Source organism: Dermacentor albipictus, chromosome 5 (genome assembly GCF_038994185.2).
Source record: "Dermacentor albipictus isolate Rhodes 1998 colony chromosome 5, USDA_Dalb.pri_finalv2, whole genome shotgun sequence".
In the NCBI taxonomy this organism is placed as follows: domain Eukaryota; kingdom Metazoa; phylum Arthropoda; class Arachnida; order Ixodida; family Ixodidae; genus Dermacentor; species Dermacentor albipictus.
The window spans coordinates 111,880,534-111,896,768 of record NC_091825.1 but is presented as its reverse complement, the minus strand read 5'-3'; the positions used below and the strand labels follow the sequence as shown (position 1 = coordinate 111,896,768).

At 50.4% G+C, this 16,235-nt stretch overlaps 1 protein-coding gene and 1 long non-coding RNA gene across 2 annotated transcripts in view; both read right to left on the bottom strand.

Annotated features, from left to right (window-relative positions):
• Positions 1-16,235, bottom strand: part of LOC135897038 (uncharacterized) — a 398,744-nt gene that overhangs the window by 174,643 nt on the left and 207,866 nt on the right. The window lies entirely within an intron of this gene.
• On the bottom strand, positions 35-2,001 carry Ppa (Partner of paired). The gene has a single exon (XM_070538771.1). The coding sequence runs from the start codon at positions 1,810-1,812 to the stop codon at positions 565-567; it is 1,248 nt and encodes a 415-aa protein (XP_070394872.1). The 5' UTR covers positions 1,813-2,001; the 3' UTR covers positions 35-564.

Here is a 16,235-nt window from a genome sequence, read left to right as displayed (position 1 = left end):
GCGGCGAAAGAAACGACACGGTTGCTACAATGGCTTTTTTTTTCTTTCTGAAAACAAACTTTACTAGCGCTGCGATTCATTGACTGGTATGTACAGCTTGTCTCTCTCGGATAACTTATTTACAGGGCAACATGTACAAGAGAAAGAGCTATATGTACACAGCATTTACAAGTTCAAAAGTCGGAGCGAACGTCTCCTTGTGGCACGAGCAGGAAGAATTTTTGGACCAGTCCTGTACACGGCGCCTATATACGTGCTAAGCTCGCGGTTTGTGGCGGGTTCTTTGACGCGTCGTAGTACTTACAATAACGGATGGTGGGTCGGTCCCGAACATCGCTGCTTCTGGACGACGGAGCTGCAGCGATGGCACGCCCCTTTTTAATCCATTTCTGATCCCGCGCATTCTGTTCACAGCGTTCACGTTTTGAGCAAGACAGAAAAAAACCTAACCGCCGTCACAGAGTACCCTCCCGCGCACAGCGAAGAAGGCGACGGTCGTTGTCGTCATCACTTTGAGCAAGCAAAAAAACAGCATCACACACGAGGAGGCACTGTGCGGGCGCGTCACCGGATGTGCCGCTGTTGTGGTGGGCTCTGTTGTTGGTGTAGCTGGTGTTGCCAGAGGCCGAGGTTGAGAACGCCGAGGTTGGGCAGCTGCATCAGCTTTTCGAGCCCAACGGTGGTGATCTTCGTGCAGCCGTAGAGGTCGATGCACCGTAGCTGCTTGAGGTGGTCCGCGATCAGGCTCAAACCCTTGTCGGTGACGCGTCCGCACTGGCCCAGGTGTAGCGTCTGCAAGTCGCCCAGGGACCGAGCCACGCGCCCGATGCCGTCGTCGCTGACGGGACACGCGTTCAGGCTGAGGCTGCGCAGCTGGAACAAGCCTTGCGAGGCGTGCAGCAGACCCTGGTCGCCCACCTTGTCGCAGAAGCTGACGTCGAGCGTGCTGATCCTCGACCCGCCTTCGGCGAGGTACGCCAAGCCCAGGTCGGAGATGTTGTCGCACGACCGCAGGTTCAGCTCCCTCAGGCGCGCCATGCGAGCGGCGTGCTTCAGGCCGGCGTCCGTTACGCTGGCGCAGAAGCTCAGGTTCAGGCATCGCAGGCCGTCGAGACCGATGCTGATAAACCTCAGCGCTTCGTCGGTGAGCTTCTGACAGTCCTGCAGGCACAGCGACTCTAGCCTGAGCGTGCCGATGGCGGCGTCGGGAGTCATGCCCGCCAAGTGGCCGATGCCAGGGTCCGAGACGCCGCGACAGCTTCGCAGGTTGAGGGAGCGCAGGTTCTGCAGGCCCCAGGCGATGAGAAGCAGGCCGGTGTTGGTGACGTTCGAGCAGCCGCCCAGGTCGAGCCGCTCGAGGCCCTTCAGGTGCTGCACGATGCGACCGAGGCTGTTGTCGGTGATCTGCTTGCACATGCTCAGGTTGAGCTCGCTCAGCGAGTGCACGTCCTGGACGAAGGCGTGGCTCAACCACGCGTCGGTCAGGTTGAAGCAGCCGATCATGTTGAGCGCCTCGAGGTTCGGCACGCCCTGGATCACGTCGCGCAGCGAGCGCCGCAGGCTGAGCACCTGAACGCGCCGGATGCCGCGCCGCACCAGGCTCGGGAACAAAGACGGGTTGGCGCGTCGCAGGTGGAGCTTCGCCTCGACGCCCCGCCACACGGACTTGTGGTACGCGGCCTCGCGCCACGCGGAGCACACTTGCGACACGCGGCCCTTGTCCCGCACGTCCAGGTAGCTGAAGATGAGCGCCAGGATCTCCGGGTAGAGCCGCGATATGTGCGGCTGACTGTGCGAGCCCGCCGTCTCCATGGGCGAGCACGAATCGCTGTCGGCCGCCGAGGCCGCCGCCGCTACTGCTGCTCGTCGCGACCGGCCGCCGCTTGCCGAGTTCGTCTGCTGCGGGCGGCGGCGCCAGCTCGCAGGGGTGCACGCCGACAGGCGCCTCCTTCCCGGCACGCCCCGCGCGTCACGAGGCGGGGTCCACGTGATCCGCTCCGGGCTGCCCTCGTTGGACGCCGTTCTGGCGCGCTTTTTCGCTTTCTGGCGTGGAAAAAAGCGCGCCACGGCGGCGGGGGAGCGCGTCGGCGGATCGAAAGCGCGAAATCCGAATCCGCTCGCGCCGAACGCGAACTGCTGCGCGCACCATCGGAAACGCGCGCTTGCCGGCCAGTGGTGGCGCGAGGCGACACAACTCTCCAGCAGCGAGCAGCCGTCTCCGCGGCCGACACCGTCCCGGTTGAAGTTAACGACCGTCGGACACGCACAGGCGCTTGCAGCGGGAGCGTCGCAGCACCACTTTCGCTCGTCGTTGCAGTCGTCGTTGCCGAGACTCGCTGGTGACCGCGAGGGATCCGACGAGTGGTCCATTTCACAGATTCGCAGATGGTTTTCGACGTATACGTGGCATGCCGTAATGGTGTCAGTCATATCACGGAAACGCATAAGAAATAGACAAATAGTCCAGGGTGCCTCTGAAGCGTACCGTACTCTCTGGGTCACCGTCTGAACCAGTTTGATGGCGAAGTCGGGAACGACTACCAGCGAAAAAAAATGGGAGAAGCGCTGAGGCCTCAAGCGGCCGGGACTATAGCCAATCACTAAACTCTAGACTCATTTCGAAGCCTCGAAAAAAAGAAAAAGAGCTCAGCTCGCGAACGCGTGGCGTAGCAAAATGGCGAAGAACATGAGGTGCTAGCAGGCACCGATCGTAAATCGTACAACTACCGGCAGCCTTCAAACAACGTTGCCGCCTTTGTGCCGTTCCCCTCCGGCATTTTCTTTTCCGTCAAAAGAGGGGAGTACCGTGGCTCGAGCTCCTTCGCTGCTCTTTCTCTTGATTTTTTTCTTGTTTTCTTGAAGGAACAGGCGAAAAAGTTTGAAGTCGCACCGAGGTAGTTGGTGCCCCGTATCTCTGAAGGAGGAAAGAAAAGAAAAAAGCTTGTGGAAGGCAAGGGCCCGGAAGGGAAAGGAAGGGCTGCAATTTAGGGACGGCACCGACACCCCCACCTCGAGCACTTTTTTGGCTCGTTTTTGGAGAGGGCGTCGTCGATCGGGCAGCAGTACGAGAGCGGCAACGCGCTCCCGCTTTTCCGAGTGTCTCCTGGCCTAGAGCGCCGGTTTCTTTCGGCTCTCAAAGGAGAGAAAAGCGGCCGAAAAACGAGAAAGCCGGTTCTTCTCCGCGGCCCTCCCCCCTCGGAGCACGCGCGGAAGCCCCCCCCTCCCCCCCCACTCGCTGTGTCTTTCTCTTTTTCTTCGGGCCTCGGTGACGGAAACAGATGAGCCACGGAACGCGCTTTGCTGCAGCGAGTGGGCAGCGATGGCGTTTTGTTGTCGTGTTTGGTCAGGCCACACGACGATGGCCGCCGCTCGTCGCCGGTTCAGCCAACGGCTTTTCCGAGTCCTTCTCCTCCCCATCAACTCTACGGCTCCCGTTTGCCTCCAGAGCACGGTGCTCCAGAGTGAACGGCCGATTGCTCTCTCATTGTCTACGCGACATCTCTCTCTCCCTCTCTCTCTCTCTGGACGTCGTCGTTCGACGTGCCGCACTTTGCAGCGCGCGTAGACAAAGGAGGTACCCCAGGCGGCGGCGGCGGGCTGTTTGATGCGTGCCGTACTCGAAGCGGGCCCAAAGCTGCGCGCCATGATTCAAAGCAGCGGCGGCTTGTTCTCCGTGACACGTGCGAAGACGACGACGGCGCCTTCGATGGGTTTGCCACTCAGGTGCCATTGAGCAGGAGAAAGCTCGCGCGTGGATCCTACCGAGGGCGCGCCTCGTATCGGCGGCTCCAATCTGGTCGCCCGCGCTGCCCGATAGCTGCCGGCGTCGTATCTGTTTTCTGTGCATTCACCGCCGATGGCTCAGCCGAAGCGCTTCCTACGCGTTTGCTTGGGAAGTAACGGTCACTTCTTTCTTTCTGTTTCATCTGGAGAGCACTTCACACGTGCCCGTAGCGGTGTTTTTTGAAAGAGCTCCTTCTAGGGGGTACGAAAGCGCGATAACACCAAGAGTGCCGTTTTGGAAACGAAATTTGTAGGGTAACATAGTTTGCTTTCGTTTGAAGTAGCAGCGCGAATGGCGATGAAACTTGTTCTCAGTTCTTTAGTGTAGTCGGCATAGCAACGTGAACGGCTGTCCAAATCATCTGCGTTGCTTACACCCCTCGAGAAAGCAGTTTCGTCGCTTGTAAACAATTCAGGGCCGACGGCGAATATCTCAGCAACCTTCGGTTTGCAGATGATATTGTCCTGTTCAGCAACACTGGGGACGAGTTACAACAAATGATTGAGGACTTTTACAGAGAGAGTGTAAGAGTGGGGTTGAAAATTAATATGCAGAAGACAAAGATAATGATGGATAGCCGGGCAAGGGAACAAGAGTTCAGGATCGCCAGTCAGCCTCTAGACCGTGAAGGAGTGCGCTTACCTAGGCCAATTACTCACCGGGAACACTGATCATGAGAAGGAAATTCGCAGAATAAAAATGGGTTGGAGCGCATACGGCAGGCATTGTCAGCTCCTGACTGGAAGCTTACCGTTATCATTGAAAAGAAAGGTGTACAAAGTGCATTTTACTGGTGCTGACATATGGAGCAGGGACTTGGAGGTTGACAAAGAAGCTCGAAAACAAGTTAAGGGCCGCGCAAAGAGCGATGGAACGAAGAATGTTAGGCGTAATGTTAAGAGACAGGAAGAGAGCGGTTTGGATCAGAGAGCAAACAGGGGTAGCCGATATTCTAATTGACATTAAGAGAAAATGATGGAGCTGGGCAGGTCATGTAATGCGCAGGTTCGATAACCGGTGGACCATTAGGGTTACAAAATGGGTGCCAAGAGAAGGGAAGCGCAGTCGCGGACGACAGAAGACTAGGTGGGGCGATAAAATGAAAAAAATTCGCGGGTGCTAGTTGAAATCGGTTGGCGCAGGAAAGTGATAATTGGAGATCGCAGGGAGAGGCATTCGTCCTGCAGTGGACATAAAATATGATGATGATGATGATGATGAGGATGATGATGATGAAACAATTCAGCGCGGTGGCGTTAGCGCAAAAAAAAAATGCGTATTTTGTAGGATGTCAGTGTGATGAATTCATGTGGCCCACTGCTTTCCATTAGGCGAGAGATGTAATCAAAAATGCTGATTGCGGGTTACGACAAACTTGGCTGGTATTAGGAACTTTAGGCGAAACGGCGCAGAACCGCGACTTCTTTCTCCCGGCTTATGTCGCTATACTCGCGCTGATTTTGCGACCTCCGCGTTACTTAGCAACTCGTCCGGCTTCAGGTACATCTTCGGCTGTTATGGCAAACTTAATTTAATGCACTCGATTCGTGTCTCTCAAAGCTAATATAACGTGGTTAATGGGGTTAGACACACGTCTCACCTGCTTACTGCGTCGTTGTTGTTAACTTGCTGGCAGCAAGTTAACAACACTCCCATGTTGTGTTCTTACGGGTTCCAGGTTTCTGAAGGAGTTTCCACTTCACTCAAGTCAGTGAGCTCAAGCAAAGAAAGCTCATAGTAGTCAGCAATGTTTGGCGTTGTTGTTCACTCTTCTGACGTGTAGAAGCGCTTTAAACAGCGAGTAATTAAACCTCTGTCACTCTTGCTTCCGCTGGTTCCGCACGTCCTCGCATTCTTGGGCGTTGCTTGGTATTCTCTCGCAAACAAATGTAATAAGGCTGAGCGGGGTGGTATAGTGCAATGCGTTAGCACCTCGTAATAAGTTAGGGAGAGGCGGTGGGGTGAACGATATTGTGGCATCATTGTGATTTCTCAGTACTTGCTTGGTATTCTCTCGCTAACAAATATAATAAGGCTGAGCGGGGCGGTATACATAGTGCAATGCTTTAGCACTTCGTAATAAGTTAGGTAGAGGGGGTGGGTAAACGATATTGTGGCATCATTGTGATTTCTCAGTACTTGCTTGGTATTCTCTCGCTAAGAAATATAATAAGGCTGAGCGGGGCGGTATAGTGCAATGCGTTAGCACCTCGTAATAAGTTAGGGAGAGGCGGTGGGGTGAACGATATTGTGGCATCATTGTGATTTCTCAGTACTTGCTTGGTATTCTCTCGCTAAGAAATATAATAAGGCTGAGCGGGGCGGTATACACAGTGCAATGCTTTAGCACTTCGTAATAAGTTAGGTAGATGGGGTGGGGTAAACGATATTGTGGCATCGTTGTGATTTCTCAGTACTAAGAATTTAAGGGCACAGTTGCTTATTTAGTGCATAAGTTCTTCTCTTGGTCGATAAATTGCTGTATACCGCTCGAAGTAGAACGCTCGGAGAGCTGACATCACCTAACTGTTGAAGTGCGTAATATATTTCTTTGAACAGAAAAGCTATAGAGTCAAGATTAGCCATTGAGTCAATCACTGTGTACACTTCGTATATGCATGCACACATGTGCTATTGTAATAATATACAGAACAGCAGCGACAGCAGAGCCGCGTGTATATTTCAAATGTTGAGGCAAAACTTCTCTCTCTCTCTCTCTCTCTCTCTCTCTCTCTCTCCTTGTGCTTTTCTTCTTTATCTTTCTGTTTCTCCTTCCCCAGTGCAAGGTAGCAAACTGGATATTTAGCTTCCGGTTTACCTCCCTGCATTTCGCATCTGATTTCCCTTTCTCTCCCCCTCCTCTCTCTCTCTCTGCTCGGTCTGTGACGGCCTACGAACGGAAACCAGATTACTCACACCACAATTCGACGCCGGAAACCCGAATCCTCCCATCTATGTACCATCAACGACTTAAGGACAGAACAGTATTCGATATATTTAGGGTTGTTCGTTTTCGGGTTTTATATTTTTATAAAATCGGGGCGTAAGAAATCGGGAGCTATTTTTCAAACTGATAATCGGGAAGGAATCGGCTTTTTTGCGAAACCATTCCGAAATGCGGTTTCTTTTCGGTTAAATCTACAGATGTACTAAGCAATACACTCAGTTTATTTTACCAGAAGGTATCACGATCTTATTACCTCTAATGCGTTAAAATTGGTGTTTGTTTCAAGCTGCTAATGAGGCGGAGGGGGGGGGGGAGACATCACGGTTTTCTAGCAAATACTCTCCGAAATTTGGCGTTTATTTGGAAATGAATCAGTAATGGTGACAGTAAAGAGCGTTGACAACTTCTAAGAAATTAAACATTTTATTGACGAAAAGCTGGTCATAGATTTTTTTACACACCCATATTGTTACGTACATTATCATCTGCATGCGCAACATGTCGGTCTTCATTCTAGAGCTGGCCAGTCGTTGAACGTATTTCAGCTGGGAGAAAGTTCCGTCGACATCCCAGCTTCCATTAGCCAGGCACAACAGTGTCAGTGCAGCATTTGCCAGCCTGGGGTAGCGAGCGTTAGAGCCATGCCAATACTCAATGAGTTCGACAGCTGTGTTTGTGGGGCTTAATTGCTTCCAGCAGGTACTGGTTGAACTCGTCGTGAAGTGAACCAACATCGTCAGTTACGGACATGAACAGAGGTCGGCAGTCATCAAACGACTGCCCCAACAGACGCTTCTGAAATTGATCCAGCACGGCTCCCAACTTCCACAAAGTTAGCTGGTTTTCGTCTATGTCTGAGACGTTCCGTTCAACAGTGCAGTGCCATTTCTGTGGCGAGGTTCGTGCAGAACTCTTCACAACATGCTTTTACTAATGTGGCGCAGCTCTTGGGTAACACAGACAAAACAGCTCGGGCCTGATCGCTTTTACCAATCATCGTTGAAAGCTCGCTGACATTCTGCTGCAGCTTGACGTTTACCAGGCGATCAAAGCTGGGCATCAAAAGCTTTCCACTTCCAAGCGCTTTCTGGGGGTCTAAAAGCGGGCCGAGTGTGTCTCTCTTCAGGATTGCCTTCGCATAAACAACTTCCTTTTCAGAAAGTATCAGTCGAATAGTTTTCCGCTTTACTGCTATCATGCGAGCTTTCAGCAAATTCCGTTAACGAGCTTCACAATTCTATGACAACCACAAGCGATTTGTAGAAGCTTTGCCATCATCAATATCAAGTCCAAAGAGGCCATTAGAAGCACACATTTCTCTGTACTTTTGGTAGAGCCCGTTAGCATGCTTAAGTAAGGCTCCAAACTTGATCACTACGGATCGAACTGTTCACATGCATGGTATAGAAATGGCATGGTCAACATTCACAAGAATCAGGTGCGCTAAATCTTCCACATGCAAGGTTTGGATCTTTTCAGCTTGACAGATTTCTCGCACCATTTTTCGCGTCTATACTCTGCCGAGTCTGCAGTGGCTACAGCCGCAATGTCTTTCCGCGTCTTGCCTACAGTCAGGAGAGCCTTGCTGACTATGCTGGCCACCGTGAAGCTGTTCGAAGCATTTACTCTGTCGACGTCGACGAAAACAACCTGCTTCTTCACGTTTTTTTTGGCTATTGTAGCACAGGAGAGCGTTGATGGTACGCACTCCAGTGATGTCTGGGGATTCGTCCACGACGACACTCACTTTCACGTCTCGCATATCACCACGGATTTTCACCACGTCTTTGTCAAAGGCTTCTTACAGGTATTTCAGCGGAAGTCTTGGTCCAGTTGGCATGGTCCTCGCGGCCTTGTAGTATTTGCGTACGAAGCCCCCCGGAGGTCAGTCCGCCTGGTGCATACTGATTGCACTGTGCGCTGGGGGACGAACGAAATCATGGATTACGCCGCCCGATTCAGTTTCTTTCGCAAGTTGTCTACAGGTCATATCAAAGAACGTCTGCTGAGACTTTTACGCCCTTGCAGCTTTGTGGGTCGACATCTTGAACTTCCTGTGACGAGATGACGCTAGATGCTCGCGAATTCGGTCGTAGGGCTTCTTCGCTGGATCAGGGACCACCTCGGGGTTGCAATATTTACACACCAACGCGCGGTTGGCTTCATTGTCTTTCGTTGCGATCTTGAGATCTTCGTGCTGTTTACACCAGTCATACGGTGTTTTTCGTTTTCTTCCCATTTCCACGATGAATTTTCCCGTGCTGTGTATAGTGGAGCCTTATGCTCGCGATAATGGCTTTGCACTCACCAGTCGCCCCTGGTAATTTGGCAAGTGACGATGGCGATCATACGTCTAATTGGTTAGAGTTCGCACTCTAAACCAATCAGATGCATGATTCACTTCACTGCAAGTTCCTTTTCTCCAGGTGGCTGGTGAGTTCTTTGTTAGCAGTGCTTCGAATTTGCAGAGATAAACTATATAGGAAAACTTAAGAGACCAACCTCCTATCACTAATAGATTGCTATAGCACTGCTAACGGCCATAACTCGCGCAATTGTTCTGTCACATCCGGTGTACCTCAAGGCTCCGTTCTCGGACCCCTGTTTCTAATTTACATTAATGAACTTCTCACCTGTATTACATCAACAATCATGCTATTTGCCGATGATTGTGTCCTTTACCGCGTAATATCTAGCCCTTATGATTCTTCTCAACTTCAATCTGATCTTGACAGCATTACTTCTTGGTGTTCACTCTGGTCCATGAAATTGAACGTTAACAAATGCAGAATAATGAGGATTTCCCGAAGAGCTAATTTTCAGTTACACCTAGGTATTTGCTTACAAATACCCGGGTATCCACATAGATAACAATTTATAATGGAATACTCATATTAACTACGTCATTAACAGTGCGAATCGCACTCTTGGTTTTTTGCGACGTAACTTTGATTGGGCTCCTGTTTCCTTAAAACTTCTTTATAAAGCTTTAGTCAAGTTGAAACTCGAGTACGCTTCTTCAATCTGAGATCCTTGCTCCTCTACACTTGCAAACGCACTAGAAGTAATCCAAAATCGTTCAGCTCAGTTCATTGTTTCTAATTATTCTCACACCACCAGTATTACTTCAATAAAGATTTCTGTATACCTTCCTAAGCTTTCTGTCATAAGGAAGCAGGCCCGCTTATGTTTCTTTCATAAAATCTTCTTTACGAATCCTGAACTGAAACGCACATTGTTCTCGCCAACTTGTTACCTTTCATCCCGCGTCGACCATAACTTCAAGTGCATAAGTTCAAGTGCCGTTCTGCCAGACCAACATGTACTTCCATTCCTACGTGCTGAAGACATCATACGAATGGAATAACCTTCCTGCCTCCATCGCCAGCAACCCTGAGCATGCATCATTCAAGACAGCCATTTTGAACATGTAACACGACTCCTCTCTATAACGCCGCAATGGCGTTGAGACTGTTGAAATGAATAAATAAATAAATATCGCATCCTGGTCACAGTGTATAGTTCACCCCCCCCCCCCCCCGCCCACACACACACACACACTAAAACGTGAACCTCTTTTGAAGTCCTTCAAATCGGAGCAATGCCACCATTCTCGAAATCTTACTGTTCCTGTCTAAACAGAATTTTGAGTGCAGTGGCCTCTTTCCTTTCTTTTGTGGGCAGTCCAAAGGGGTTGTCACAGGCTGCGTGAAGCACGGGGGATGCAGAACGCTACATGGCTTTCAACAAGGCCGACCGACGAGCGCGTCTAACTCACGGTGTAATGCGGGAGACACATGGTGCGATTTTCCGTGCGATCTGTCGTACGGCGCGTCGTGTGCGACTTGCCGCATGCGGCGATTCGGGACACATGGTACGAATGAGCGAGCGGCGGTTAGCTCCGCCCAGAACCGGCGCCCCTGCGTGGAAGTTCGGAATGCTGCATAACTTCGAACAGACAGTGAAAGCAATCGTATTTGCACAGCTCTCTTGTTTGAAACAAACGATGACAATATAAACACGCCTATGGAAGCACTGTAGACGTGTTTCCGCAAGGCCTCGTTAGCAGTAACGGCTTCGTTGACAGCCGCCGATGGCTATAGGAGCCGGTAGGCATAGCTCGCTCGGCCATCGAAACCGACACCGGTAGCGCTTGTGACACGATCGCTTGCAGCTCGTATAACGAAGCGCCACAACATGTACAAAGTTATCTCACGCTTAAATTGCAGCACATTTGATTTCATTGGCGCCGACGGAAGCGAACGAGCTGCCAGGCGAGCTTGCGATCGCTCGGAGACCGTGTAGGCCTAGCTAGCCGGCCGTCTATCCGAGGCCGAGGGCCTATGCCGATGCGTCCCCAGCTCGTAATAAAGCGCCTAAATTGATCAGCACAATCAATGCCTGAACATTTATGTTTCTCTTAAGTGAAAATACTGTTAGTTTTCTCGGTGCCGTTAGTAGCGATGAGTAAACACGCCAGTCAGGCGAGCCGCTTCGTATAGACGATTGCTGGCGCGTCTGCGCTGACCGCGCCCGATTAGAAATCACGCCAACGATTTACTATATCGCACAACGTTTTATAACATGCACTCTTTCGAGGCCACTTAATTCGATAAGTTAATTCGTGTCAGAAACAAATTGCTGCTTATTTATGTACTGCCGTCAGCGGCGCAAGAGGCCCTCGTTTCGACCAGGGAGAAAAAAAACAGACATGATCGGAGCGGCGAGGCGCTCGCTCGCCGGCTCCGCCCCGTCGGGTCTATGACGTGGCCGTGACGTTCGCGCTACCTGCGCTGTCATTGGCTGCGGTCGCCCGACCGATGCGGCGGTCGCACGAGAATATTCAGCAAGTTGGTCGCATGCGCGGCGTGCGATTCGGCGCCGCGTGCGGGGGATTTGGTTGAGAACCTGTTGAGTGCGGCTGCCGGTGCGAATGGTCGTACGACCGATCGCACCCAAAATCGCACCATGTGTCAGAGTCTCAACCGTGGCGGGGGCTGGCTGAAGAAAAGTGATAGTAGGCGTTGGGGGCGCTCGCTAGTAAAAAACCCGTGCAAGAAACATCTTCGTCGCTCTCTCCCTCCCCCACCGATTCGTCACCCCTTCCTTTCGCATGAAAGCCATGGAAGCGGGTGCACATACCCGAAGGCTAATCTGCTGTAGGCGCAGGGCCATTTTCTTTGCTTTTTTTTTTCGTCCCAAGTTCTTTACTCCCTGACTGGCAGCCATGTGCTCGCAGTGTGGTCAGCCTCAAACATGTTTGCCTCTTCCCTTTGGACACCCCCCCCCCATTTTTTGTGGGGAGGGGGGGGGTAGTACACGTGTGAACTCACGGCGACCTGTCGAGAAAGTGGGGATAAAAAAGTGCAGTGCAAGAAAGCAATATGTGTACTCCAAGCTGCAGGGTGTAAGAATGCGCCCGTTTGCTTGCATAAATTATATTGCGCAGGGCGTCCTGAGAGAACGGCGGACCTTCAGCACATGATAGGGCAGATCGCTACTGGGAAGATACATTCGGGGAGAGATAAGGTTTAACCCGATTCTCCTGAAACATGCTCTACGTTTTTTACCCGAAAACGAACAACTCTAGCTATATCACGCCAAAATACACTAGAAAAAGAAAACTGCTTAGTTGCAGGAGTTTGGCAGGATCACAAGGCATATTGCAGCGAAGAAGAACTTGAGATAAGGAGGCAGTGAGTCGCACTCCTTGTTAGCGCTTCGGAGCGCTTTCCCCTGCTAGTCCTGAGCGGACGCCGTCCCAATCTATGACGTCATAGCATGCTGGTGCGGGAAGTTCACGGCGGGGTCGCCACCTGCGTTTTGTTTTCGCTGCTTTACCGGAGAACCAAGCCTGCTTTCATGGTAAGGACATGGCTTCTTTTTTTTTTGGCATTGTAGTAGAGTATGTTAATGTCACGGCTTATATTATTTTCCTCTTTAGTGTCCCTTTATCATATTCAACTTTGATTTTCGCCAGCTGCCATTTAAATACAGCTTTTTTCCATCTCTGGCTGTTTGCTGATGGAACAACAGCAAGCACCATCTGGCCACCGTCTTTCGAAATATCTTTTCCTCAGCTACACTCAGTAACGTCTTTTCATTTCGAACGACTAATGTAATGGATCATATCATAAGAAGCCAACAAACACTGACAACGAGGACAACATAGGCGAAATTACTTGTGCTTAATAAATTCATTTATTAAGCACAAGTAATTTCCCCTATGTTCCTGTTGTAAGCATCATCGCCCTTCCCGCAACGACCTAACGAGTAGCTACGGCATATAAACCGAATTCAACACACTAAAGCCGTGGGGTGGGGCATTGTTTTCCCCCGCCTTTGTCTTCTGCGCACTGCACTCTTCACTCTTAAAACGGTTGCACCCTTTGGGGAGTATATTTGTCCAACAACGATAATCGTCATCTGCCTTGTTTGCGTTTCCTTTCCGGAAAACTCGGCGCTTGCTACTTTCCTGTCGAGAATGCTGCGTCACACTGATAACGCGCATGCCGTTCGTGACTGGGAAGTACCGGGCTCGCAGCGTTAAAGAAAGGAAACGCGGGCAAGACGGATGACGATTATCGTTGTGTGGCAAGATACAACCCAGTGGGTGTAATTTTGTTTTAGAGTGTGCCGGTCTTCGATACCGGGCCATCCCGAGCCTTTGTCGCCGTGCGGCGACTCTGCGACGACGGCGGCGACCGCTCCCTTATCGGGTCCGAGGGAGGCTTCGTCGGCAGGGGCGTTCCACAGGCCGCCTGACCGACCGCGCCCATTTGCTGTATCTACCAGCTTCCAGGGGCGCGGCGATGCCCAGTCCAGAAAGAAAGAAAGGAGAAAGGAAAGAAAGCGCGACGCGGGGTCCTGCCGAAAATCGCCGATGCAACAGGAACGAGGAGTCGGTCCGGGGAACCGAAGGTCGACGCAACGCGGGCGCCGGGCCATGCCCCTCTGTTCAGAGATAGCGCGCGCTGTTCTTTTATTCGGCACCGATACTTGTCTAACCTAACGTAACCTAACCTAACCTAATCTAACTTGGGCACTGCGCACTGTCCCACCAACTCCGAGCGCTGAAGCGAACGAAGCTCGGGAGTCAGCCAATCGTAAACTAGAGCAAGCTGTCGGTTTCAGAGCCGAAAAAAAAAAAAGAAAGAACGTGGTACGAGAGCGCGAGGTTGGAGGCCAGTTGGTTGAGCAACACTCCGACATAAAACAGCGCGAACTATACGGGACTCTATGATGGCGAACAGCGACAGAGGCGCTGGCTATCAGCTGGCGCAGTTTATTCATAGGAAGGACACGTATACACGGAAAAGGCGGTATGGTATTAATGATTGCCGACGTCCCGTCTGCGGGTCATCAAGCAAGAGAGCGAAAAGGAAGAAAAAGAAGAAAAAAAAAGGGGGACCGGCGGGCGACAGTGTTACACTGCAGCCCGTCAGATGGATGGCCATTCGACAAATTTCGAAGCACAAAGAAAAGTAACGATGGAAACACTGTCCGCCGAAAAATCATTTTTAAGAATTCGGAAGCGCGCGTCTGTGCACTGCGCATTTGCCCAACTAATGGCTGCACCAGATAGTTCATCGCTGAAATGAAAACGAGCTGCTAGCTGCGCATGACGGGGCTTGGCTCTAGCGCATGACTTCACGACAAGAGCCACGTCCACATTTTACATCTCGTAATACGAGCAAACTGCGCTTGTAGAGGTGCGGACGAAAGTAATTGGAACATGGGATCTAGTTCGGACACAGTGTTCCAATTGCTCTTGCCCGCGCCTGGACACGCTCTTTGCAATAATGACTACGTCGACATTGGAAAGCCACTTTTGTAATTAAGGAAAAAATACGTATACGTTGTGCACTGCTAAACCTTCCGCCAGGCTTCCAGTGAGTCGCCGTCACGTAGAGGGCGATGGAGGGTCAGCGAAGAGGAACGCTTATTCTGGTCTGGTTGGTTGACGGGACCCATTTAACTTACTCTACACAACGAGGAATTGGGGAGAGGTAGCACACAAAACACACAACTCTCTCTCTCTCTCTCTCTCTCTCTCTCTCTCTCTCTCTCTATATATATATATATATATATATATATATATATATATATATATATATATATATATATATCCCTCTCTCTCTCTCTATATATATATATATATATATATATATATATATATATATATATATATATATATATATATATACATATATATATATATATATATATATGTATGAGTCGCCGCCGGTCCAAGATAGCTAAGCTAACGTTGGCGTATAGTGTTCGCTAAAACGCAGGCTTAGTTGGAGATATTGATTGGTCGAATTGAGCACGGCAATCTCTTAAGCCGATGCGTTTAATGGAACGGCGGGCTTGTCGAGATATGAGGTATCTCTCGCTCTCTTGTATATATACGCGTAAAAGGAGCAGATAGAACGCAGAACGGCAGCGTAGCGTTGTAGTTTTCGCGAAGGCTTATGTATCTTATGTAAATGATTTGAGGTCACCTATACCCAATTCAAATGAGCAATTTGGCTTTCTTATGGGATTGCCCTTGTGGCTATGTAAAATATGCAGAGAATCCCTGTACACGAAAGTCGTTTAAAAGTGCGTTTTTTTTCCTCTTTCTCGCCGTGGTTAATTGATTTCCAAATGAGTCGATTGTGGAAAGTCTGTGCACATTAGTCAATAGGAATAGCAAGTTATAATTACGGAGGCTGTCTATGGACTCCTATTAGACTTCGTAGCAAAGCATTAATGTGCTTTGTATAGGCTAAGTACATTCTTTTGAATGTAACCAGTCAATCGCTCTACGCGTCTTATAGTCATCGAAGGATGGCACTATACGCATATAGACCTCCTGCTTGTGATCGGTTAAAATGTTGTTACCATTAAAATGGAGGGAGAGCGATGGGGAGGGGGGGGGGGGGGTGACATTAAAAAAATATGCTGCCCACCTTACGTGCACTGAGAAGCTACTGTGTCTTTGAGGCACCGAGACTTACTGACACCGGGAAGTGCGTGCACGTGATCTTGGAGTGCATGATTAAACGGTCACGTGGGCCGCTTTCTCAATGTCAGATGAAAGTCGTCCGTCTGCAGGTATGGCAGGCTCGAATGAATTTTCTACCACGACGACGGTCGCACATTGATATCAAATATTGTGTGGTGAGTAGATAGCTAGCATTGAAAGACAACCATCGAAGACCTCGTTAGCTTTTCGTTCCATACAGCACCGAACCTTGTTCGGCCTCCGCAATGATATATAAGAAATCGTCCGAGTATATCATAATTGTTGGCACACTCTATGCCTTGCGTAGCTTCGATTATCACGTTTGGCTGCCTGAAAGTGACAAGTAGTCTAGTGTAAGTTGCCCAGCAAATGGTGCAACGTTCCCACGCGGTCACCGTGTAGCAGCCGGGGTTTAAAACCGCCGGCGAATTTTAATGGCGACTGCCTTTCTGCCGATCATTAGCAGAGGTGCGGGCCCATTCGCAGTGCCT

What these genes read in the sequence shown, in the direction of transcription:
- Ppa (XM_070538771.1), bottom strand. Translation starts at nt 1,812, where the DNA reads ATGGAGACGGCGGGCTCGCACAGTCAGCCGCACATATCGCGGCTCTAC.